Raw genomic sequence first — 27,968 nt, 5'->3', positions numbered from 1 at the left:
ATCCTAACTCTATGATTCTTCTCCTCCTCCTCCTCCTCCTCCTCCTCCGACTACTACACTCCATGATTCTTCTTCTCCTACTACTACTAGGGGAAGGGCTCCTAATATGGACCGGCTCCTAATATGGACCACCTCCTGTTCTGACAAACTAACGGCGCTAGAGCGCTCAAAAAAGTTTTATTCGCTGTATTCACCCTCTCTGGATAACTTGCACATGTCAAAACAGTTGCAGAATCACAAATCTCAAAACCGTTAGGCTTTTTCTCTTTTTTTCACTTTTGGCAGCGTTCACTCTAAATTTTGCCGTCTAAAACGGACTCGTTTCTGTCCACAGCCAAAGCTTTTATCACACAAAAATTGCTTTTTATGACAGCTAAGACCGCATTTGTTGCATTTTAGCAGTGTTGAACCCGAGTTTCTACTGCAAACAAAAAATAATAGAAAAATCTCAAAGTATCTGCGAGTCCCCTAATATGGGCCACCTTCAACAAATCGAAGAAAATTAAAGCTAAAGGCTATTTTTATTAATTCATTAAGAAGCTTGCTGGAAATAACCTATAACTAGCCCTCCAGATTTAACAAAAATATAACAAAAAGTCTTCTTTTCGTGGAAGTTGATAGTTTCACTTATTTTCACTCTGTTTTTGATAAGCTTCTTTAGTTTCCTGGTGTGCTTCAAATAATGCTCTCATCAACCCGAAACAGATAAATCTAGAGCATGTTTTAATTAGGCTGACTTGTACACTAAGTTGTTTCATGTTATTTTGAAATATAGGGGGCTTTTTAGAGTGATTCGTGAAGGCCGCTTCACTGGTCCATATTAGGCGCCCAGGCTCCTAATATGGACCTTTTGTGATTTTTTCTGTATTTAAGTTTTGCTGAATGTCTATCAAAGCTATTTCACTCTAATTAGGCCTGACGGTTAACCTAAGAGAGAAGGTCTACCAAACACAAAATGAAACTTCTTCGCAAGAAAAAAAGCTAGTTATCAGCATGAAACAAAAAGTGGTCCATATTAGGGGCCCTTCCCCTACTACTACTACTACTACTACTACTACTACTACTACTACTACTACTACTACTACTACTACTACTACTACTCATAACTTTATGATTCTCCTCCTCCTACTACTACTACTCCTAGCTCTATGATTCTCCTCTCACTACTACTACTACTACTCCTAGCTCTATGATTCTCCTCCTCCTCCTACTATTACTCCTAGCTCTAGGATTCTTCTCTTCCTACTACTACTACTACTCCTAACTCTATGCTTATCCTCCTCCTCCTGTACTACCACTCCTATCTCTAGGATTCTCCTGCTCCTACTTCTTCTACTCTATGATTCTCCTCCTCCTTCTACCCCTACTACTCCTTGCTCTAGGATTCTCCTCCTACTACTACTTCTTACTCTGTGATTCTTTTCCTCCGCCTACTACTACTATTCCTAGTTCTAGGATTCTCCTCTTCCTACTCTTAACTCTATGATTCTCCTCCTCCCCCTACTACTACTATTAACTCTATGATTCTCCTCCTCCTACTACTACTCCTACCTCCTCGATTCTTCTCCTCCTCCTCCTCCTCCTCCTCCTCCTCCTCCTCCTCCTCCTCCTACTACTACTATTAGCTCTATGATTCTCCTCCTCCTCCTCTTCCTCCTTCTACTACTACTACTACTACTACTATAACTAATCCTAACTCTGATTCTTCTCCTCCTACTACTACTACAATTACACTTACCTCCATGATTCTTCTCCTCCTACTACTACTCTTAACTCTATGATTCTCCTCCTGGTCCTCCTCCTCCTACTACTACTACTACTAATCCTAACTCTATGATTCTTCTCCTCCTACAACTACTACAATTACACTTACCTCCATGATTCTTCTCCTCCTACTACTACTCTTAACTCTATGATTCTCCTCCTCCTACTACTACTCCTAGCTCTATGATTCTTTTTTTCCTACTACTACTACTCCTAGCTCTATGATTCTGCTCTTCCTAATACTACTACTACTAACTCTATGATTCTCCTCTTCCTACTACTACTAACTATGATTCTCCTCCTCCTCCTACTCCTACCTCCATGTTTCTTCTCCTCTTCGTACTACTACTACTAACTCTATGATTCTCCTACTACTACTACTACTACTACTACTACTACTACTACTACTACTACTACTACTACTACTACTACTACTACTACTACTACTACTACTACTAACTCTATGATTCTCTTCTGCCTACTACAAGTACTCCTAGCTCTATGATTCTCCTCCTCCTCCTTCTTTTCCTCCTCCTCCTCCTCCTCCTCCTCCTCCTCCTCCTCCTCCTCCTACTCATTACCTCCATGTTTCTTCTCCTCTTCGTACTACTACTACTAACTATGATTCTCCTCTTCCTACTACTACTACTACTACTACTACCATTAACTCTATGATTCTCCTCTCCCTACTACTACTACTACTACTACTACTAACTCTATGATTCTCTTCTGCCTACTACAAGTACTCCTAGTTCTATGATTCTCCTCCTCCTCCTCCTCCTCCTACTCCTACCTCTATGTTTCTTCTCCTCTTCGTACTACTACTACTAACTCTATCATTCTTCTCTTGCTACTACTGCTACTCCTTACTTTATGATTCTCCTCTTCCTACTATTACTACTCCTAATTTTGATTTTCATCATCCTCTTGCCCTTTTTCTTCCAAGTGGAGATATATTGGATTGCGTGCACTCTATTGTCAGATGAGTTTCTTACACCAGCCCCCGAACCCCTCGCCCTACCCGCCCTCCCTTCCCCCATCACAAATGGAAGCAGCAACAGCAACGTAATGCTCTGCATGCATTTATTATCATTCAGGTGTTCGTTGAATCATATGTGAAATCTCCCACAGTGTTTGCGAACGTTCTGTCAACCAGTAGAACTTGGTGTCGGTGACTGTTTTAGTTTTCCTAACTGACTGGAACTGTTTTTGTTCTTGCAAACTGTGAGGAAAGACTGTGTTCTGAGGTGGAACAAATTATGGTAGGTGTTTCGATCTTGTTAAAGGCAGTTTACTTCTGTTTTCTTTTTACATTTAGTAAGTTTTGACTAAATGTTTTAACATAGACGGGGAATCGAGACGAGGTTCGTCGTGTATGTAATTAAGTATGTGGGTTGTGCTCTGGAGGTGCAGGGTACCAAACTGTGACATGGGAGTCAAAAACTGAACTAACTGCAAATTCAACAACAATGCGTTCATATGATCTTTAGGACACTGTCAGCATAAAAATATAGAAATAAAGCTATTTCGTGAACTTAAAAAAAAAGCTTACCATTAGCGCAGCAACGAATGGTTAAAATGACATCGTAACATGAGCGAGCAAATAAAAAACGAAACTTCAAACCGTCGGCTAGTGGCGACGTTACCACGCAACGGTACAACGGGTGCATAGAATATCCGTCCCCAAGATTGCTGTTGTAGTTTAGTACAGAAGAACAAACAAAAATAACATCGTAACAGGAGAAAGGGGAAAGCAAATGCACTGACAGTTTTAAATGGACAGATTGCAAAAACTGTGGACGTTATTTGCTTTTTTCTTGCGTTCTAAACGCGTGTTACGAAGTGTGCTAAACTCGTGAAAGCAAAACATAGTCGTGCGTTTATGATAAGTGGGTCTGCGTTCTGCAAATAAAGTTCTGGCTGCTGTGAAACGACACGTTACAAAGTTCACCACATACAACTATGGTTAATATTTCAGATTGTGTTGATCTTCTGCAACCCATTGTACTAAACATTATTTAAAAATGCATGCGTTTATGATGAGTTACAAACTGTTCATGGGCTTTTTCGTGTGTTTTTCATTCCGTGCGACGTAGTTATTGCTTCATCCAACAGCATGTCACAAATTACCCGCCATTTTGACCTCTTGATTGGACAAGATAATTGCAAAATGTTTAGCAATGCGACTTTCCACTGTAATAGGTGATATTATACATGAAAATCAAGTTGGCTTTATGAAAGGAAGAAAAATAAGTAACATGATTAGACTCATTGATGATACCATAGATATTATGAACACAATGTATAAACCTGGAGTTTTATTAGCAGTTGACTTTCGACGTGCATTTGATTCCATATCCAAAGATTATATTTTGTTTGCATTTGATAAATTTGGTTTTGGGGATAATTTTAAAAAATGGGCTTCTGTCCTGATGAACAATAGTCAAAGTTGTAATAATTATACAGGGTGGATATCCGAACCTTTTCCTGTGGAAACTGGCATTCGCCAAGGATGTCCATTCTCTCCAATGGCTTTTGTTATTGCCCTTGAAATGTTGGCGATCAAGATTCGTTCTGATGAAGCTATTATGGGTATCCATCTGCCTATGTCACCCTTTGAGGTATCACCCATCACGGTCCTAAAACTGTTATTATATGCTGATGACGTCACTTTTTTTTGCATGATAAAATAGATCTAGAAAGGGCGTTATACATTTTGAATATATTTAAACGTTTTTCAAACTTGGAAGTGAATGTTAACAAAACGGAAGCCATGTGGATAGGGTCCAAAAAGTTGTGTACAGATCAGTATTTTGGTCTTAAATGGAAATGTAAAGTAAAAATTGTTGAAATTATTTTTTCAAACAATATACCCGCATCGTCTTTAGAGGAAAACTGGTCAAAGAAAATTCAACGAATACAACAAATAATCGCCAATTGGTCAAAAAGAAATTTAAGCATACAAGGTAAAATTTGTATTGTTAAAACCTTTCTTATATCTCAATTCGTTTATATGTTCCAGTCTCTGGCAGTACCTCATCATGTTCTACATCATATTAATTCCATTTTGTTTAGGTTTATTTGGAAGAAAAAGTATTCAAATACGCGCGCATTTGAAAAAGTAAGACGAACAGTTATGTGTAAAGAAAAAGATTATGGTGGTTTGAATATGATAAACGTAGTAGATATGCACAACTCATTTATGATTTCCTGGCTTGTTAATTTGCAAAACTCCACACAAAAGTATTGGTCTGTTATTCCAAGATATTGTCTGTCATGTCTGGGCATTGGTTTATCGTGCTTTGACTCAAATGCATCTTCGAAAACGATGAATGGCCTCAATAGTTGCAGATCATTGTTTTGGAAACAAGTGTTATTGACTTGGCTTGACAATAAAAGTGTTTTCTGTGAAAAGTATGATTTTGCACCAGTAATATTAAAGGACCAATGCATTTGGAACAATATGAATATTCAATTTAAACATAAATGCCTATTTTTTAAAGATTTTATAAAACATAATATCTCATTTGCAAAGGATGTTATGAATGAAAATGGTATTATTATTTCTTTTGAAGATTTATGTCAAAAAGTGTGTTATAAACCATCCAGAGAGTTTGAATACAATGCATTATGCACAGCACTTAAATCCAGACGTACAGACACATTACCATATCAATATTTTACATTGCAGGATTTCATTGTTAACGGTGGTAATATAACAGCAAAGTTTATTAGAAAATGTTTAGTTGATCTTGATGTCCAGATTCCGAGTGCCTGTGATTTTTGGAAACGAAAACATAATGTAGATTTGGATAAGAGAAACTGGTTACTGGCCGTTAACAGCACAAAAGAAGAAAGATTACGTCCGCTGCACTGGAAACTATTACATAGAATATATCCAACCAATATTTTATTAAACAAAATGGGATTACGAACATCGAATAAGTGTGAAGTTTGTAATGAATTAGACACCCTTGAACATTTCTTTTTTAGTTGCCAAGAGGTGATGAAGGGTTGGAAAATATGTAAAGATTTTGTGTATAAGAAAATACATGTTGCCATCATTTTGAATGAAGAAAATGTATTTTTGGGTTATTTTAGGGAAAGTTTGACAAGTGATTATATTTACTTTGTGAATTATTGTATTTTAATTACCAAAATGACCATTGGAAAATTAAGATATGGGAAAAAGTTAGATTTGGGTGTATTATTGGAAACTGAGCTGAACATTAGGAATAAATTTATGTTATGATTACTTTTATGTATTTATTTATTTAAACATATTAGTTTACTGATAAGGTTTATTGATTTAAAAATGTACACATTTGACAGAGAAAAGAAAAGACCTATGAAGAAGGTTTGCTCCAAGCCACACGAAAAAAAAAACAAAAAAAAACACACTAATAAGGCAAAAAAATAATTGTAGTAGCAAACCTGCATGCAACTGAGGTTAAAAAATTTTAAAAAAAACAAACAAACAAAAACTCTGATTCTTCTCCTCCTACTACTACTATTACACTTACCTCCATGATTCTTCTCCTCCTACTACTACTCTTAACTCTATGATTCTCCTCCTGGTCCTCCTCCTACTACTACTACTACTACTACTACTACTACTACTACTACTACTACTACTACTACTCCTAACTCTATGATTCTTCTCCTCCTACAACTACTACAATTACACTTACCTCCATGATTCTTCTCCTCCTACTACTACTCTTAACTCTATGATTCTCCTCCTGGTCCTCCTCCTACTACTACTACTACTACTACTACTACTACTACTACTAATCCTAACTCTATGATTCTTCTCCTCCTACAACTACTACAATTACACTTACCTCCATGATTCTTCTCCTCCTACTACTACTCTTAACTCTATGATTCTCCTCCTCCTACTACTACTCCTAGCTCTATGATTCTTTTTTTCCTACTACTACTACTCCTAGCTCTATGATTCTGCTCTTCCTAATACTACTACTACTAACTCTATGATTCTCCTCTTCCTACCACTACTAACTATGATTCTCCTCCTCCTCCTACTCCTACCTCCATGTTTCTTCTCCTCTTCGTACTACTACTACTAACTCTATGATTCTCCTACTACTACTACTACTACTACTACTACTACTACTACTACTACTACTACTACTACTACTACTACTACTACTACTACTACTACTATTACTACTACTACTACTACTACTACTACTACTACTACTACTACTACTAACTCTATGATTCTCTTCTGCCTACTACAAGTACTCCTAGCTCTATGATTCTCCTCCTCCTCCTCCTTCTCCTCCTCCTCCTCCTCCTCCTCCTCCTCCTACTCATTACCTCCATGTTTCTTCTCCTCTTCGTACTACTACTACTAACTATGATTCTCCTCTTTCTACTACTACTACTACTACTACTACTACTACTACCATTAACTCTATGATTCTCCTCTCCCTACTACAACTACTCCTAGTTCTATGATTCTCCTCCTCCTCCTCCTCCTCCTCCTACTCCTACCTCTATGTTTCTTCTCCTCTTCGTACTACTACTACTAACTCTATGATTCTTCTTTTGCTACTACTGCTACTCCTTACTTTATGATTCTCCTCTTCCTACTATTACTACTCCTAATTTTATGATTTTCATCATCGTCTTGCCCTTTTTCTTCCAAGTGGAGATATATCGGATTGCGTGCACTCTATTGTCAGATGAGTTTCTTACACCAGCCCCCGAACCCCTCGCCCTACCCGCCCTCCCTTCCCCCATCGCAAATGGAAGCAGCAACAGCAACGTAATGCTGTGCATGCATTTATTATCATTCAGGTGTTCGTTGAATCATATGTGAAATCAGCCTCCGGCGTACAGCAGCCTTCATCAGATCCTCCGGAGTTGCTGTCTGAGCGAACGACGAAGAAGAAGAAAAATATGTGAAATCTCCCACAGTGTTTGCGAACGTTCTGTCAACCAGTAGAACTTGGTGTCGGTGACTGTTTTAGTTTTCCTAACTGACTGGAACTGTTTTCGTTCTTGCAAACTGTGAGAAAAGACTGTGTTCTGAGGTGGAACAAATTATGGTAGGTGTTTCGATCTTGTTAAAAGCAGTTTACTTCTGTTTCCTTTTTACATTTAGTCAAGTTTTGACTAAATGTTTTAACATAGACGGGGAATCGAAACGAGGTTCGTCGTGTATGTAATTAAGTATGTGGGTTGTGCTCTGGAGCTGCAGGGTACCAAACTGTGACATGGGAGTCAAAAACTGAACTAACTGCAAATTCAACAAGGAACTTAGTCGATAAATATCGACAGGGGGCCGACTAATGGTTTAAATGTGAAATGTGTGTATAATAATGGGTGTGGGTCTGAAATGAAGTTAGGTAGTAGTTAACATTTGTTTTGAATAATTATTGGTATTTTGACAATGTGGGTAGCATGGAAATGTAAGCATTTGAATGTAAGTCTTAGGTACCATTGTACCCAGGAAGAGAGACCAGAGATAGGAGTAGGTTGCAATAGCTTGTGTGGTCTTTGAGTTTTGTTTTTGGAAAGATACATTACTGTTAAAGAAAAAGAAGACAATTACAGTAATGCAATATTTATTGTGAAAACCAACGATTGTACAAAGAACATGTGAAGCAACATTATGTCTATGATGATGTGAAGAAAATTAGTTATGATTTATACTATTATTATTTAGACTTGAGACTGACAGAGTTGTGACGAGCGTTGGCTAATGGTAACGAGTACATATGTGTGTAGTTGTGGTGTGTGTGTGTGTGTTTGCGCGTTGGTTTGGATTATGGGTGTAATTTGTAAAACAAATGTGACAGTAATAATGGAGTTCACATCAGTGAGGTTAGTTTGAAATGGAACACACGCACGTTTTTGAAAAAAACAATATGAAATTTTGAACCATGAGATCTTTATTAAATAATAAACTGAACAAGGGGACATAATAACGATTGGCTGTAGCTTTCGAACACAGAAAAAAATATTTCAGTATTGCAAAGTGGTTTTGATAGTGTCGAATGTAAACAGAACAGTCTCAAAGTGAAAGTGGATGTTTTCCGGAAATTGCGAAGTTAACAAGAATACCCGCAGAAAAGCGCGCTTTCCTGCTTAGCACAATACGCTACCGCACTAATCTGGCGTGTCAATATCACTACGTTTTGGACGTGGAGGGTGAGCGATTTCCTTGCGCCCTCAGCTAATTCAAGAAATCACCCCCCTCCTAGGTACACGTGCACTCAAGTTAACCTCTGCTTTGACCTGTGTGCCAAGAGTCAGATGAGAGAGAGAGAAAGCGAGAGCGAGAGAGAGAGAGAGAGAGAGAGAGAGAGAGAGAGAGAGAGGGACAGAGAGAGACAGAGAGAGAGAGAGAGAAAATGTAACTGATCTCGTGAGAACGGTTGAGGCCTTGCAAGGTTTTGACGGCAACAATAATTATTGTAGTTCTCTAAGACTTTATTTCTGTTTGATTTGTAATATGTTGGGAAGACATATTTATCAATTGATCAACAAAATACAACATAATACAAAACGACACAACATTGTTAAAATCATTATTGGCCAACGTTGAACGTTTACGAAGGCCTCAATCTTCCCGCGCCGTAGACCAGATTAATAGGTGCTTGATTTTGGTATTTTAATTTACATAACATTAAACCTTTCTTGCGGTTCATGGTCATGGCAACAGCCATACTAATATTATATGATGTATGATTTTATATTTCAGCATATGTGAATTACATGTCATCATACCAAACTGTCATACATTTTTATTCCTACATTATTCTGATTGATCACAACCAAACCTACTATCATTGGACACATCCAAATGCAAGCGCCTGTTTTTGACAACTTGCCATCGATCTAAAAATATATTTTTAGATCAGTGCAACTTGCTTGGATCTCTTGTTTGGCCTGTAGGTAAAATGTACAATGTATTTTCTGATTTGTGCACAAAAGCTTTTCTTTTTCTTCTTTTTTTTTAACATAACAATGTTTAATGTCACTGTATGTTTGAAAGACCATGGTCAAATTTGTAAAACAAATGTTAAATTAGAAAATAAATAACATTTTGGTTCATGATTTTTCCTACACCTGTGCTGAAAATAAGACATAAAAAATGTTGGTATATAAGTCACTCAAATGCAGAGTAGTATGAATGGTTTGAGTTTGTTGCGGTTAACCCTGTAACAGATCGGCCTATGATGTTTTTGTTGAACAATTTTGCCGTCACCCCTCCCATAGAGTGACGTATTTCACAACTTCCTGTGTTACACAAATTCAGTGATGACCAATTTTGCCTTCACCCCTCCCATAGGGTGACGGATTTCACAACTTTCTACTGATGAACAATGTTGCCTTCAACCCTCCCATAGGGTGACGGATGTCACAACTTCCTGTGTACACAAACTGATGACGTATTTCACAACAAAATGGCGCTGCCCATGGTCAACCTCGAAACTATCCGTATAGAATGGGGGCCTCCTGGCCCCCATAACAACAATGCGTTCATGTGATCTTTAGGACACTGTCAGCATAAAAATATAGAAATATTTCGTGAACTTAAAAAAAAAGCTTACCATTAGCGCAGCAACGAATGGTTAAAATGACATCGTAACATGAGCGAGCAAATAAAAAACGAAACTTCAAACCGTCGGCTAGTGGCGACGTTACCACGCAACGGTACAACGGGTGCATAGGATATCCGTCCCCAAGATTGCTGTTGTAGTTTAGTACAGAAGAACAAACAAAAAAATAACATCGTAACAGGAGAAAGGGGAAAGCAAATGCTCTGACAGTTTTAAATGGACAGATTGCAAAAACTGTGGACGTTATTTGCTTTCTTCTTGCGTTCTAAACGCGTGTTACGAAGTGTGCTAAACTCGTGAAAGCAAAAAATAGTCGTACGTTTATGATAAGTGGGTCTGTGTTCTGCAAATAAAGTTCTGGCTGCTGTGAAACGACACGTTACAAAGTTCACCACATACAACTATGGTTAATATGTCAGATTGTGTTGATCTTCTGCAACCCATTGTACTAAACATTATTTAAAAATGCATGCGTTTATGATGAGTTACAAACTGTTCATGGGCTTTTTCGTGTGTTTTTCATTCCGTGCGACGTAGTTATTGCTTCATCCCACAGTATGTCACAAATTACCCGCCATTTTGACCTCTCGATTGGACGTATTTGCCAAAAATACGAATACACAAAACGTTACTTTAAAAAAAAAAATTGTTTAATGGCTTAAAATATCATCAAGCAACATTCAGAAACACACACAGAAGCGTAGTAACAAAAAACAAGTCGCGTGAAGCGATATAAAAACATTTAGTCAAGATCAACACTACAAACCAATCATCGCCGAGACTACATTCAGATAGTCTCGGCTAACCATACCGAAGACGACGGATCACGCTCGCCGCCGCGAACCACGCGTCCGTAGTACTCACTGAACCTGTTTTGTTTCATTCTCAGCACATTTGAGTAAACATGACATATCTATATATTTTTGAATTTAGAAGAAGACAAGGAATACAATGCAATCAATTTTAAATCTGTTTGCGACAATTTCATTTTAATTCTTTCTTTATTTGGTGTTTAACGTAATTTCATTTTAATGACAACTTTAATGAGCAAACTCATTAATTAATTTGTTTAAGCCTCCAAGCTGAAATGCAATACCAAAGTCCGGGCATCGTCGAAGATTACTTGACCAAAATGTCAACCAATTTGGTTGAAAAAATGAGAGCGTGACAGTGCTGCCTCAACTTTCACAAAAATCCGGATATGACGTCATCAAAGACATTTATCCAAAAAATGGAGAAAAAAAACGTCTGGGGATATTATGCTCAGGAATTCTCATGTGAAGTTTCATGAAGATCGGTCCAGTAGTTTTCTTGGAATGACTTTACACACACACACACACACACACACACACACACACACACACACACACACACACGCACACACATACACACACACACACACACACACACACACACACACACACATACACCACTACCCTCACCTCGATTCCCCCTCTATGTTAAAACATTAAGTCAAAACTTGACTCAATGTAAAAACTGTCAAACTTATTATTTCAATCCAAAGACCCTCTGTGGTACCCAACTCCAAAGAACAACCCATGCATGTATGTATGTATGTGTGTGTGTGTGTGTGTATGTGTGTGTGTGTGTGTGTGTGTGTGTGTGTGTGTGCGTGCGCGCGCGCGTGAGTGTGTGTATGTGTGTGTGTGTGTGTGTGTGTGTGTGTGTATGTGTGTGTGTGTGTGTGTATAAAGCGATTGCGAGAAAACTACTCGACTGATCTTCATGAAACTCCAAATGAGAGTTCCTGGGTATGATATACCCAGACGTTTATTTTCATTTTTTGTATGGATGTATTTGATGACGTCATATACGACTATTTGTGAAAGTTGAGGCGGCACTCATTTTCCAATGCTTTTTACCAGCTGAATATTACGTTTAATAATAATAATAATAAATGAGCATTTATATAGCGCAACATCATAACTTTACAATTATGCTCTTTGCTCTTGACACATTTAAAATTCAAACACAGTTATACAAGCATTTACATCTACATTCATAGTCAGCAACGCTTGATTAAAAGCATACACCATCAAACATACATTACAACAGATTCTTCCACTAATTAAGTAATAAAAACATGAATAAAATAGGTAGTAAAAACAAGGATATCATTTATATTATAATTATATTAAAACTGCGCTGCACATGTGCGGCACCATGCTTTTTGCCATCACTAACAGCTAGCGAAAGTCTGAGTACATTGTGCTATCGTAGTCCGCATTGTCTCGCACCTCGCTGGCTTCCATGCTCCAGTACTCATAATGGCTGTGTACAATATGCTCAAGTTTGTTTTTCTTTGCAATAGAAATACGTTCATTTTCAATCCACACATACTTTACACAATCAATGCTAGACTGTATCTATCATCTGAAGAACAATAATGTTTTCCTTGTGTGTGTGCGATCGCACGTGTGTGTGTGTGTTTGTGTGTGTGTCCGTCCGTCCGTCTGTCTGTTTGTCTCCGTGTGGTGTTTTTGGTCTGTGTTCCAGGCAAGCCTTTATCGGAGGATTTTTAAACGATATGCCATACTCAATCCTAGGCTCATCCTTCTCGTCTGTGCAGTGATCGGTTGTTTCACCATCTACATCGTTTTGCTCCATAGTGAGAGAGATATCAGATATTTTCCCGTCGACAGTTTTGTTCAGTTACGATCACACGATGCCAAAGAGCCTGTGCAGCGGCAAAATAGTATCGACCAGCCGAATGGAGATCAAAAACAGCTGTTACAACAACTTCAACAACAGCGAGAATCACTCAAGAAACAAAACGGCGAAATCTTACAACAAGGTACCTGGTCTTTGGTGTAACAATACAAGCCACTTGCATTACACACACACACACACACACACACACACACACACACACACACACACACACACGCACGCATGCACGCACGCACACACACACACGCACACACACGTACATGCACGCGTGCGCGCGCACTCAACATTTGTGATAATATAATGCATAGAATAAACAGGTTATGGATTGTTTGCCTCGTATGTGATCAGTGTTATAGATTGAGAACGGAGCTGGGGATAACACACATCCCTGAGGAGTATCAGCACTTAGTGTAGTCTCATCCGATGACCATTTACAAGAAGCAAGAACAACACACCATCAGAAGCAAAACACATCTCCAAAAAGAATCGCGATACAAGCAATATAAACAACACACATATTCAATAGTAACAGCAGCACGCAATGAAAACAACACGTGTGAATTTAAGACATGTGTTTATGACTGAATGTGATGCGAGTACTAAGGTGTAATTGTCTTTATTTGTTGTGATCCAATTTACTTTGTTTTGGTATGTAACGAGCTTAAAGAAAAACGATCTGTTTGTATTGACAATCAGACAATACCTTTGTATTGTATTGTATTGTACTGTATTGTATTGTATTGTATTGTATTGTATTGTATTGTACTGTGTTGTATTGTATTGTATTGTATTGTATTGTATTGTATTGTATTGTATTGTAACGTATTGTATCGTATTGTTTTGTATTGTATCCGCAGCCTGGCTGCTTTCTGTGTAGAATGGCAATTAAGTATTTGCAGTTCACAGTTAATTTCGTCAGGGACCCCTACGCCAATCTACGAAATTACTTCATCAAATCAATCTCATTCTGCAGAGGAAGCTGCTAGACTGTTGATATGTGGTAGAAGGACGACTTTTTTTCCCCATTTAAAAATGTGCGCAGAGCTATAGTGGTGCACACGGTAATTTACAGGGGAACGGTTTTCATCTTTAATTTGCAAGACTGTACAAGTGTTAGTGAGAAATAAAGCTTTAATATGATGGTTGGCAGTTTCAAATGGATATCCTATTATTGTCAACAGCCAACAATGATGACTCGATGACACAACATTTCAATGAGGATGTTGTGAACACATTTATCGGGAAATACCGCCTGGACTTTAACTACACATTGCCTCCAGGCGTGTCACCTTGGGAGGTGCCCAGAAAGTGGGCCACTTCCAGAGAGTTACTGCCAGACCAGGCACCAGAGCTAGGTGAGTGCGAGAAAAGGGTAGCACGGTGTTACAATGTGGCTCACACACACACACACACACACACACACACACACACACACACACACACACACACACACACACACACACACACACACACACTCACGTTCATTCTTGTATTATTACATACATTAGATATATCCGATTTGATAGTACAGGGGAAAAAATGTCAAATTGCTGGTGGTGGTTTGCAAGGTGCCGTGCTGAATATGATGGCGACGGCCCGAATAACGGAAGCTGACGACCCAGGCAGACATACGGGCAATCAGCTCAAGCTCCTACTGACACTTGAGGGAAGGCAACAGGTTCTCTTCAAACCCAAATGGTGAGAACTCTTTCGTTATAAATCTGCCTTGTGGATGATGGTTGTTGTTGTTGTTGTTGTTGTTGTTGTTGTTGTTGTTGTTGTTGTTGTTGTTGTTGTTGTTGTTGTTGTTGTTGTTGTTGTTGTTGTTGTTGTGAAACGTTATTAACAAGTTATGTTTGTTATACTTTTCCGTGTGGGTGATCTCATTTACACGTTACTATTCATTGAGAATACGAACCAGATGCACTTTGGTGTTGAACTTTGTGATAAAACCGTTTATAGTACTAGAACAAACATTTATTCCCATGTCGCATGCAATAAATAGCTTGCCTGTCAGCCGTCCCAGTATGATTATATATTGTCATATGATACCTATAAATTATAACGGTTTTACCGCTGCCTCTCCTTTGAATCGTCAGGAACGCACGAGGTTTCGTATGGAGTGACAATCTATGTAATGTGCACGATATTCCTTATGCTGAGATTGCGGCGTTTCATCTTTCCAGGTAATGCTCTATTTTCTTCATAACTGTGTGCTATGTGTGTTCGATTTTGGAAGGGGATAGACGGGCGCTGTGGCGGGGTGGTAAGACGTCGGCCTATTAATCGGAAGATCGAGGGTTCGAATCCCGGCCGCGGCCGCCTGGTGGAGATTTTTCCGATCTCCCAGGTCAACTTATGTGCAGACCTGCTAGTGGCTTATCCCCCTTCGTGTGTACACGCAAGTACAAGACCAAGTGCGCACGGAAAATATCCTGTAATCCATGTCAAAGTTTGGTGGGTTATAGAAACACACAAATACTCAGCATGCTTCCTCCGAAAGCGGCGTATGGCTGCCTAAATGGTGGGGTAAAAACGGTCATACACGTAAAATTCCACTCGTGCAAAAACACGAGTGTACGTGGGAGTTTCAGCCCACGAACGCAGAAGAAGAAAAAGAAGGAAGGGGATATATATACAGTATTTTTTGTCAGGCAACCAATCTACGTTTAAAGGCACAGTCCTTTTTGTGAAAACACTTCGGCTCACTGCCTCGCTGGCCAGACGTTTACATGGCACCAGAGAATCCTTCACTTAGACACATACCAACAAGTCGCGTAAGGCGAAATTACTACATTTAGTCAAGCTGTGGAACTCACTGAATGAAACTGAACGTAGTCCGCCGCTAGTGCAAAAGGCAGTGAAAGTGACGAGCCTGTTTGGCGCGGTAGCGGTTGCGCTGTGCTTCATAGCACGCTTTACTGTACCTCTCTTCGTTTTAACTTTCTGAGCGTGTTTTTAATCCAAACATATCATATCTATATGTGTTTTGGAATCAGGAACCGACAAGGAATAACATGAAAGTGTTTTTAAATTGAATTCGAATCTTTAATTTTGATCATAATTTTTATATTTTTAATTTTCAGAGCTTGTTTTTAATCCAATTATAACATATTTATATGTTTTTGGACTCAGAAAATGATGAAGAATAAGATGAACGTAAATATGGATCGTTTTATAATTATTTTTTTTTTTTACAATTTTCAGATTTTTAATGACCAAAGTCATTAATTAATTTTTAAACCACCAAGCTGAAATGCAATACCGAAGTCTGGCCTTCGTCGAAGATTGCTTGGCCAAAATTTCAAACAATTTGATTGAAAAATGAGGGTGTAACAGTGCCGCCTCAACTTTATAAAAAGCCGGATATGACGTCATCAAAGACATTTATCGAAAAAACGAAAAAAAACGTCCGGGGATATTATTCCCAGGAACTCTCATGTAAAATTTCATAAAGATCGGTCCAGTAGTTTAGTCTGAATCGCTCTACACACACACACGCACAGACAGACACACAGACACACACACACACATATCAATCAATCAATCAATCAATGAATCTTATATCGCGCATATTCCGTGGGTACAGTTCTAGGCGCTCTGCAGTGATGCCGTGTGAGATGAAATTTTATACGGCCAGTAGATTGCAGCCATTTCGGCGCATATTTACCTTTCACGGCCTATTATTCCAAGTCACACGGGTATAGGTAGACAATTATTAACTGTGCCTAAACATACACCACGACCCTCGTCTCGATTCCCCCTCTACGTTAAAACATTTAGTCAAAACTTGACTAAATGTAAAAACCAACACCCTGATTGCTTACTTTGGTAAGTTCGTTTTTTTCTTAATGAATTAATTTTGTAAAAAGTAGCTTTTACAACATTCATATTTTTACAGAGAACATCAAGGCTGTTCACTTTTAAACAAGGAAATCTGCAAGTGGTTGTTCGTTCTAATTAATGTTTTGTTTGACCGGTTTCTTCTTGACAAATTCGATTAAATCACTGTGTTTAAAACTTGTTTTGACCGGATGTCGCGACAGAATGATGGGTTTCTGTGAGAACCAAGATATATGCTTGAAGAAAGCATACCGATTATGATAATGGATATATAGAGAATACTACATGGCTTGCTGTGTCGTACCAGATTTACACGAGCTGCTTTTCTAAAATATTGAACTGCGAGCGAAGGCGAGATTTTCAATATTTGAAAAAGCAACGAATGTAAATCTGGTACGACACAGCTAGCCATGTAGTATTCTGTTTATCTTACATACTGAAATTACGTGTATTTTACTCAAAACGTCCCGCAGTCGAGGCGTACAAGACGCTTCTTTTGGAACCCCGATCTCTTCCAAAGCCTGGTGCAATCTTTGACGTCAAAGCACAGAAACGTCACTTTAGAAAGTCTCTCTCTCTCTCTCTCTCTCTTTCTCTCTCTCTCTCTCTCTCTCTCTCTCTCTCTCTCTCTCTCTCTCTCTCTCTCTCTCTCTCTCTCTTTCTCAAAATAAGACGGCAAAACACAGAAATACCTCGATTCCATTTTGTTGTTTGACTGTGTTTTTCTCATCTTGATTTGAAATGTAGGACAAAACCTCGTAATATAAACTGGCTAATTATGTGGACCACTTTAGTTCTGAGAAAATAACAACGCAGGAGCGCTTAATTTCTATTTCATTCCCAATATTTACCTTTTCAATAACTTGCGTGTGTCAAAAACATCCGGGTTTTCGCACACCACTAAAACGTTAGTCTTTAATAAAAAAAAATTATTTTAAATCCCACATTTTGCAGCGTAAAAACTAAATGTCAGACAGTTTAAATTGCCCAGGCGCAAAATATGGATCATTTGCAAAATTTTCAGTTTTTCATTTAGCGTACCTAATGATTTTAACTAAGCCTAAAGGTTAACTGAACAGAGACCAACCACCAAGCAAAAATGAAACTTCTTCGCCAGCAAAACCAGCTATTTATCAAAGAGAAACAAAGTGGTCCATATTACGAGCCCTTCCCCGGACATGCTTTACAGAGTGTTGGGATTTCGCCGAACGCCGCTGGCAGTAGGACGAGTTCTGAAACTGAGCAAGGAAATCTTGCCTGCAGCCACGGACTATCTTCGAGAAACGGTGTATAATGTGCCAGGTTTGTTTGTTTGTTTGTTTGTTTGTTTGTGTGTGTGTTTGTTTGTATGTTTGCTTGGTGAAAATTCCCGTCGTTTATTTCTAATTTTTTTCGATAAATGTCTTTGATGACGTCATATCCGTCTTTTCGTGAACGTTGAGGCGGCACTGTGACGGCTTCATTTTTCTACCAAATTGTTTGAAATTTTGGTCAAGCAATCTTTCGCTCAGTCCGGACTATGGGATTGTATAGCTTGGAAGCTAAAAATAAGTTTGCTCATTAAAGGTGGGATTAAAATCGATTGTTTACCAAGAGATTTAAACGTTATTGCATTCTATTCCTTATCTTTTTATGAATCCAAAAATATATAGATGGTCATGTGTACTCTAAAAATGGCTGCAAATTGGGTACGAACTATGTTCGCATGCTTCGCCGAGACAATCGCAATCCCTCTCGGTCTTCGGGTTTACTGTAAATCTTTGTGATGGCCGGTTTTCAGTGTTGATGTTTTAGGTTTAGGCCGACAGGTTGAATGTTTTGATATTGCTTCGCGTGACTTTTTCGCCAGGAGTATCCCGTGAAGCGACAGTAATTGTTGTGTTGTTGTTTTTGTATTTTTTTCAGAAGCAAATGCAACATGTATCTACGGACACTGTTACACGTGCAGTAAATCAGAGAGTTCCTGGGTAGACCATCTGTGCACGTCAGACGACACACTAGAAGGTGTGATGATTCTATGGATGCCAGAACATCTTAAGTTAAACGAGGACTACAAAGACACCCACCCTTGGATGCGGATTTGCTACGAGAGAGAGGAAGTTATGGAGTACGTGAATGTGTTGAATAGATCTCTGACTGTATACTCCGTCACGGCGGAGGGCTGACCGTGCACCCAAAAGCGGACTCTACCAGATGGGTATTTTTGGGAAGCTTGGGGCCTGCCAAACATAAAAATCGATGTTAACAAGAAATATTCTAGGGCGCACTTTCTCTTCTCAGTCAAATTTCAACTATACCTAGAAGAGTGATGCACAAGTATGTCAGACGCTTGCCTCTGAAAAAAGAAGTTCTCATACAAATTACGAACTCAAACTTGTACTTTTTACATATAAATGTCATAGTTGGTATCTTTTGATTATCACAAAACAATTTGCGACTGATTTGGCCGAGGATGCTGGTGGCAGTATCATTATTATTAACCTTACCCTAAAAACAGTAAAGACGTCGTCCAAAATGTAGGTAAGTTTTGATTAAAAATAAATTCACACAAGACTAGTATTGTTCTTTGGCTTCAATAGATATATTTTCGTCAAGTATGATGTCTTTGCATAATATTTGTAAAATATGAATGGATTTGAACCGTATGCTATATCACTATGACCTTCCAATCTTCCTAACCCCCAGCCCAGTAAAGCGTGCGAGACGTTTCCCCCCAAAAATGTCGCTTTGTTGTGCGAGTTCAGTGTGACATGCATAATTTCGAGAACCCCATTTTTGACTTTCAAAGTTTATCTACATACATTTAGCAATGCACGAGCAAAATATGACAACTTAATGGTGTTTTTTGGTTTAATGCTATGGTAAAAATGCTAGTGATAGTGTTTAAAGCTTGAAACAAAAAATAACAGAAGGGAGAGTAATCTGGTTCAGAGCATAATGTATTTCAATTTTAAGAGGTAGCATTATTTCTGATAAGAGCTAGAGCCAATAATTATAATGATGCTGAATATTTGAAAAATGAACTTTGTTACTCATCTGAGTAGCAGGAGAGCCTTCGTGATCGTCAGCGTAAAGGCTTGCTTTATAAATGCCCGTTATTATTATTATTATTTATAAACCGAGGGAAAATACCATTTTCTGCAACTTGTGTGTAAGTAAAAGCTTTCAAACTCCATCTTCTTCTGGGATTGGCGCATCTCTAGACATGAAAATCATCTGATTAACAATTCTCAATTTTCAAGGTCACAACAAGGTCATTACCAGATAGAACCGAGGGAAAACCTGCAACTTTTTTTGAAAGTAAGAGCTTATCTTCTTCTGGGATTAGCGCTGATTTCAATGACCCTGAAGTCCGAGGAAAGTTTTCTTGACCCATGCCAAGTTTGAAGGTCATGACAAGGTCAAGTTTACACGTTTTCTATTTGTGAATATCTGTTAGGATGAAATAAAATACTTTCTGGACGTTCGGCTATTTTCTTAGCTAAAGCTTTAAAATGTTAAACACGTCAGGGCTTTATTAGACATAACGCACATACTGTTGACTCTCGTAATATTTAAAGGTCACACAACAAGGTCATTACAAGGCAAAACGACGGAAAATATATCAACTGTATGACTCGTCTTAGTACCAGGAGAGCCTTTGTAATCGTCAGCGTCAGGCTCGGTGTAATAGGGGTAGAAGAGAAGGGGAGAGAGAAGAAAAAGTCAATGTTAGGGTGTTCATCTACCAATAGCCTTGCGGTCTGAAAGCCTGACGCTGAGAATCACACAGGCTCTCCTGGCACTCAGACGAGTCATAAAGTTGATATATTTTCCGTCGTTTTTCCCAGGTATTACCTTGTTTTGTGACCTTTGAATATTACAAGAGTCAACACTATTTGCGTCATGTCTAATAATGCCCTAGACATGTGTAAAATGTCATCCTTGTCATGACCTTCAAACCTAGCATGGGTCAAGAAACCTTTCCTCAGACTTCAGGGTCATTGAAATCAGCGCTAATCCCAGAAGAAGATGGAGTTTATAAGCTCTTACTAACAAAACAGTTGCAGAAAATGATATTTTCCCTCGGTTGTATCTGGTAATGACCTTGTTGTGACCTTGAAAATTGAGGACTGTTAATCAGATGATTGTCATGTCTAGCGATGCGCCAATCCCAGAAGAAGATGGAGTTTGAGAGTATCTTTCTGTCTGTCATTCTGTCTGTCTTTTTGTTTGTCTCTGAGTATATGTATGTCTGTGGCTGTGGCTGTGTGCCCCCCACCTCTCTCTCTCTCTCTCTCTCTCTCTCTCTCTCTCTCTCTCTCTCTCTCTCTCTCTCTCTCTCTCTCTCTCTCTCTCTCTCTCTCTCTCTCTCTCTCTCTCTAGAATTACAGTCAAATCTGTGTTGCATGTTGAAAGTTATTTGTCCAATATTGATATTTATTGTTTTAGGGTTGCACTTACACAGTTCAGACTTGGTGTTTTGCCAATTAATAACAACCTTAAACGATTCAGTGCTTTTTTGGAATCAAGATATTGGTTTTTTTGCGAAAATGTAGTCGAAGATGAACACCACTTCCCCTTATGTTGTCCATTATATTTTGATTTAAGAAAAAGATTTATAGGAAGCATGTGTGTATATTCTGTGTACACTATTTTGTCCTTGTCAGATGTTAAGAGGTGTGGCCTTATTTCTAAGTTCATTTTCCACGCTATAAAACGTAGACAACTGCATGCTGAAGCGTTGACATGTTTGAGATAGTACTCTCTCTCTTTCTCTCTCTCTCTCTTTCTCTCTCTCTCTCTCTCTCTCTCTCTCTCTCTCTCTCTCTCTCTCTCACTCGCTTTCTCTCACTCTATCACGCACCCTCCTTTTCTATCTGTCATTTCTTTGATTCTTCCTTTCATTTATTCTTTCTTTGTCACTCCGTTTGATAGTCATTTGTTTTGGTGGGATTATACTTGCTTGTACTATACATCATTTTTCTTAGTTTTTTCTTTGCTCCAACACGTCACCTTTTGCTCTTTTTTTTCGCGAGTACGCGTTGTTCAAGGAAACCCGGATTAAATTGTTTGTAGTTGTGGTGTTGTGTTATTGTTGTTGTTGTTGTTGTTGTTGTTGTTGTTTTTGTTGTTGTTGTTGTTGTTGTTGTTGTTTGCGTTGTTGTTTGGGTTGTTGTTCTTGTTCTTGTTCTTGTTGTTACAACGAGGTTGAGCCCTTTTTAAATCCAAGTAGTCTTTCATGAGCCAACGAATACGTTAACATGTTTAGGACAAAAACAATAAAAGACAACTTTGTCATACTCTGGCAGTAAAAGGTTCCTGGGTATTATCTGTTTAGTCTACTTAGGAACACAAGCCACTGCAGCGCAGTTCAGAACAGCATATCTCAGCCACCGCTCTACTCGAAGACCAGGACAAATCCATTCTACAACAACAGCGCCTTGTTCCTGGATCTCATTGACGCCTCCATCTTCCAATACATCATCAACAATGCCGACCGCAAAGTCAGTGTTATGGAGGGTCCGGACTCTGTTCGCTCTTTCGTCATGATGGACAATGGCAAGAGGTAGGCAAACAAGCAGCTTATGGCGATGTCTTGGTACAACATTTATTAGGTTTGAATGATTATTTGGTTCACGATTTTGTAGCTTTGAATTATGCTTTGGTTAGTTGACTGGATGGTGTGTTGGTACATAAATCATTAGTTGTGGATGATGTGTTGGTACACACATTATTTGTCGTGGATGATGTAGTTGTGGTTCAAATATGAGTAGTTTTGATTTATGTGTTGCTTGAAACATCAAGTAGTTTTGAATGATGGTGTTTTTTTCTCAAAATCTGGTACCCTTCGGTGATGAGTTACTTCAGAAGTTAGTGGCTGCATGAATGATGTGTAGGTACAGAAATCAGTAGCTTTGGGTGATATATGATGTGTCGGTCCAGAAGTCAGTAGCTACTAAATAATGTGTCAGTACAGAAATCAGTTGCTGTGGATGATGTGTCGGAACAGAAATCAGTTGCTGTGGATGATGTGTCGGAACAGAAATCAGTAGCTATGGATGATGTATCGGTATAGAAATCAGTAGCTATAGATGGTATGTCGGTTCAGAAATCAGTAGATATGGATGATGTGTCGGTACTGAAATCAGTTGCTGTGGATGATGTGTCGGTACAGAAATCAGTAGCTATTGTGTCGGTACAGAAATCAGAAGCTATTGATAATATGTTGGTATAGAAATCAGTAGCTATGGATGATGTGCCGGTACAACAATCAGTAGCTGTGGATGATGTGTCGGTATAGACATCAATAACTATGGATGATGTGTTGGTCCAGTAATCAGTAGCTATTGATGATGTGTCGGTATAGAAATCAGTAGCTATTGATGATGTGTCGGTACAGAAATCAGTAGCTATGGATGATGTGTCGGTACAGAAATCAGGAGCTATGGATGATGTGTTGGTACAGAAATCAGTAGCTATGGATGATGTGTCGGTACAGAAATCAGGAGCTATGGATGATGTGTCGGTACAGAAATCAGGAGCTGTGGATGATGTGTCGGTACAGAAATCAATAGCTATGGATGTGTCGGTACCGAAATCAGTAGCTGTGGATGTGTTGGTACAGAAATCAGTAGCTATTGGTTAATGTGATGGTACCGAAATCAGTAGCTATGGGTGTGTTGGTACAGAAATTATGTGTTGGTATAAAAGTCATTAGCTATGGTTGATGTGTTGATACGCCCTCCTCTTTCTTCGCAATTGAATTGTTGTTGCTGAATTAATTCGAAAGGCACCTACATCAATCTGTAAAATTCGTATAGCAATATAGCTTGAAGGGACACACACACAAATCAACAACCAACCCATCATTTGCAAAATCAATTCAGCATATGCTTACTGCTTTGCAAAGAAAGAAGGCACGCTGCATTTAATGTACTTTTTAGCGAAAATAAGCCCTTGTTGCGTATTTTATGCACAAAAATGGAACTGACAATCTGCTTTTGCACTAGTGGAATTTTACGTGTATGACCGTTTTTTACCCCGCCATTTAGGCAGCCATACGCCGTTTTCGGAGGAAGCATGCTGGGTATGTTCGTGTTTCTATAACCTACCGAACTCTGACATGGATTACAGGATCTTTTTTGTGCGCACTTGGTCTTGTGCTTGCGTGTACACACGGGGGTGTTCGGACACCGAGGAGAGTCTGCACACAAAGTTGACTCTGAGAAATAAATCTCTCGCCAAACGTGGGGAAGAACTCACGCTGACAGCGGCCAACTGGATACAAATCCAGCGCGCTACCGACTGAGCTACATATATCCCCGCCCTGTAATTCAATCAACTTGGGCTTTCGAAAAATGCAGATTGACGCCCTCGACCTCTCTAACCCTGCGCTCAGTTTGGCTTTGAACTGGCTTTTTTCGGGCGTCAACTCCCCCATTAATGTAAATTGTAAATGAAAGCAAAGCGACGCATTATTCAAAGACTGACCCTTTGCATTGTCTTTCAGTTTCCAAAACCCTCACGGAGACGAGCGCCTCATACTTGCTCCTCTCTTCCAATGCTGCATGTGAGTAAACCTGAGTAAACCTCAGTTTCTTCTCATGTTTTAAAGTGTATTTCTCGATGCTTTCATGCTGTGAAAGAGTGATACGTTAACCCTTCTCTCTCTCTCTCTCTCTCTCTCTCTCTCTCTCTCTCTCTCTCTCTCTCTCTCTCTCTCTCTCTGTTTTTTTTAAATGCAGTCAGAGACAGTATCCATGTCCCACCCCCATGTCACCACCGTGGCACGTAAAAGACCCCGGTCATTCTGAAGGTGGCTGATTACACCCAAAACACGCACACACTTGGGAAGCTCGTCTCTCGTTGCTGCTAGCTTTTCGCTGGAAGGAAGCATCCCTAATTTCCAAGCATTATGATAATAGAGTTATTGAATGGAATTTAATTGAACAGGGTCCGTCAGACAACATACGAGCGACTACGCGTGCTGGAGAAGGGCGTGCTGAGCAGTGTGATGAGAGAAGTGCTGAAAGCTGACCCCGTCAGTCCAGTGCTGACTGACCCCCATCTTACAGCCATGGACAGGCGACTGGCACACGTCATACTTGAGATACAGGAGTGCGCCAGGACCCAGGGACCCAGTCATGTATTTCGGTAGAAAGAAAGAATGTGTCAAAACGCAGGGACTCAGTCATATATATATATATTTTATTTATTTATTTTTTTTTGTTTTTTGCCAAGCACATCATTGTAGGGCTTTTAATCAGTAACATGCATCCGTCTACAATGTATCATCATTCATTCTTCAACTTGTATATTAAATATGTAAATGGCAAGTATATTAGACATATATATATACAACATTAGGACATAACCGACAGACGGACATATAACATACCGTTCGCCTACAAATAAGGCCAGAGCATAACATGACATGCAAATTACAATACTGATAAAAGGAAAGAGAGAGAGAGAGAGAGAGAGAGAGAGAGAGAGAGAGAGAGAGAGAGAGATATTTCGGTCGAATGGAAGAGTGTGTCAAAACGCAGGGACCCAGTCATATATTTCGGTCGAATGGAAGAGTGTGTCAAATCGCAGGGACACAGTCATATATTTCGGTCGAATGGAAGAGTGTGTCAAATCGCAGGGACACAGTCATATATTTCGGTCGAATGGAAGAGTGTGTCAAATCGCAGGGACCCAGTCATGTATTTCGGTCGAATGGAAGAATGTGTCAAAAGGCAGGGACCCAGTCATGCATTTCGGTCGAATGGAAGAGTGTGTCAAAACGCAGGGACCCAGTCATATATTTCGGTCGAATGGAAGAGTGTGTCAAAACGCAAGAAACTGGCCATGTCTTCAGGTAGAGTTTAACACTGTGTCAAACGCCGGGTTTCAGCCACGTGTTTAAACAGGAACAGACGTAAATTCTAAGCAGGCCATATCTTGTTGATCAACCCAAGCATTGCACGTCTAAGTTAAACACCACTTTGTCATCCTGGCTCACATGAGTTAAAAATCAGTGAAAATCAGGATAAAACTATTTACGGGTATTCGACCTTTTTAACGTTGTTTTGTTATATGACTGTGCTGAATGTGGTGAGCAAATAAGTGTTTGTCTGATATTGACTTTTAGTTTGAGATTTAGACTGAAAGATACCCTTCCTTCCCGTGTAAAGGATTATGTACACCACTACAGATGTGTTCAGGATTTAACACGGAGTAAGAGCACCCTTCCACCAGGACACATACCAAAAATCAACAGATTGGCTCCTCCAAGCGCATCACGTATGGTATTGATGACTTTTGCAGGTTGACGGCATTGGTGTATCTTTAATCAACTAATTCCCCAAGAAACCCTGAAAGCTACCAGGCTGTGGGTTTGTCCAAAAGATGCTCTTATCGCCGCTAAAAGCGTGGACGGATCCATCTAGATTTACAACCTGGTCCACACGGCCGAGAGGATACCTTGGTGACTATAGGGTCTTGTATGTTCGGACGTAAATTGCTTTGAGTTTCGTACGCACGTTTGCCTTTGGCGAGGTGCCTCCGAAAGGAGCTCTACCAGGCTGCGAACCCATGGTGTGTGCCCAAGTGGAAGTATGCTCTTTTCGCAGGTAAAAAGCAGGACTGGGTGGCCGAGTGGTAACGCACTTGCGCTCGGAAGCGAGAGGTTGCGAGTTCGACCCTGGGTCAGGGCGTTAGCAATTTTCTCCCCCCTTTCCTAACCTAGGTGGTGGGTTCAAGTGCTAGTCTTTCGGATGAGACGAAAAACCGAGGTCCCTTCGTGTACACTACATTGGGGTGTGCACGTTAAAGATCCCTCGATTGACAAAAGGGTCTTTCCGGGTGTCACTAAAAGTCGAAAAGACGCGAAAAGACGCATAGAGACGCGAAAAGACGCGAAAAGACGCGAAAAGACACGAAAAGTCCTGGTACATGTAACTGTTTTTAGTCGAGATTGGTGATTTAATATAAACAATCATCAAAACATGCACACTCTCTCTCTCTCTCTCTCTCTCTCTCTCTCTCTCTCTCTCTCTCTCTCTCTCTCTCTCTCTCTCTCTCTCTTTCTCTCTCTCTCTCTCTCTCTCTCTCTCTTCCTCTCTCTCTCTCTCTCTCTCTCTCGCATGTGTGTGTGTGTGTGTGTGTGTGTGTGTGTGTGTGTGTGTGTGTACCCATGTTTCCACAGGTTTGGTTGCCTAAATCACCATAAGGCAACCATCCACACGTGGATGGCAACCTAAACTCTGGATGGCAACCTAATTGTGTGGATGGCCGCTTCATTTAACACCGTTAAATTGACTTTTTTGACGGAAAGAATGTCATAACAATGTTCAAAATGACATTCTTTCCGTCCTCTATAGGCGACGAAATAGGTCAAATTTTGTGCATTTTTTAGTGCAAAATTCTTCGATGCCGGAGCGAGTACTGCACCCAGTGCTGTTGTAGTGCAAGTGCACTAGAAAGGCACTACACCCAGTGCCGCCTCTTAGGTAACCATCCACACTTTAGGTATGTGTGTGTGTATATGTGTGTAAGTGTGTGTAAGTGTGTATGAGCTTGTGTGTGCGTGTGTGTGTATACGAGGAAGTCCTTATCTGTTTGAAGTGGGCGGTCATTTGTGAAAAGCTCGCCAAAAACGGATCGCTTGGGCCCCAGGTGGTCGTAATGTAATGTGCCGCCAGCTTGACTGTATGTTGGGGGAATCGGCGTTTTGTCAAGTAGATGTTAATTCCTTTGTCGGATCGGATGAATAGAATACTAGCTCAGCTGACGTGTGGTCAGTTGCGTAACTTTTATGAGTTACCCGGGGTAGCCGCTGATAACACGTTCGTGTGGGAATGTTTGATGCGCTCAGATCAAAGCCTCATTTAAGAGATAGCGAATTCCGTTGCAAGCCCCTGGAGCAAATTTTTGATTGGTGCTTTTGTGAACAAGAAACAATTGACAAGTGGCTCTATCCCATCTCCCCCCTTTCCCCGTCGCGATATAACCTTGAATGGTTGAAAACGACGTTAAACACCAAATAAAGAAAAGAAAAGTGAGGAGGTGATTGTTACAAGAAGGTGTGAATGCACTGTGTGAGTG

General features: G+C 39.7%; 1 protein-coding gene across 2 annotated transcripts; it reads left to right on the top strand.

Annotated features, from left to right (window-relative positions):
* The first annotated feature begins 2,885 nt into the window (after positions 1–2,885).
* Positions 2,886–26,959, top strand: LOC138978644 (glycosaminoglycan xylosylkinase-like). Of its 2 annotated transcripts, XM_070351415.1 has the most exons (11): positions 2,886–3,026; positions 7,591–7,841; positions 12,879–13,176; positions 14,234–14,407; positions 14,621–14,750; positions 15,152–15,238; positions 18,085–18,197; positions 18,801–19,002; positions 22,216–22,443; positions 24,388–24,447; positions 24,831–26,959. In XM_070351415.1, the coding sequence occupies exons 2-11, from the start codon at positions 7,839–7,841 to the stop codon at positions 25,033–25,035; spliced, it is 1,500 nt and encodes a 499-aa protein (XP_070207516.1). In that variant the 5' UTR covers positions 2,886–3,026; positions 7,591–7,838; the 3' UTR covers positions 25,036–26,959. The 2 variants fall into 2 exon arrangements, with proteins under 2 accessions (XP_070207516.1, XP_070207524.1); XM_070351423.1 differs by lacking the exon at positions 7,591–7,841 and having other exon boundaries at positions 2,887–3,026.
* Positions 26,960–27,968: the final 1,009 nt, after the last annotated feature.

The sequence above is a fragment of the Littorina saxatilis genome, linkage group LG1, assembly GCF_037325665.1.
Source record: "Littorina saxatilis isolate snail1 linkage group LG1, US_GU_Lsax_2.0, whole genome shotgun sequence".
In the NCBI taxonomy this organism is placed as follows: domain Eukaryota; kingdom Metazoa; phylum Mollusca; class Gastropoda; order Littorinimorpha; family Littorinidae; genus Littorina; species Littorina saxatilis.
The sequence above is the reverse complement of the archived record's forward strand: the minus strand, read 5'-3'. Positions and strand labels throughout refer to the sequence as shown.

Excerpts from the sequence above, each read along its gene's own strand:
- LOC138978644 (XM_070351415.1), top strand. Across the intron at positions 15,239-18,084 it reads GCGGCGTTTCATCTTTCCAG|AGTGTTGGGATTTCGCCGAA; the intron begins GTAATGCTCTAT and ends CATGCTTTACAG. Across the intron at positions 24,448-24,830 it reads CCTCTCTTCCAATGCTGCAT|GGTCCGTCAGACAACATACG; the intron begins GTGAGTAAACCT and ends TTAATTGAACAG.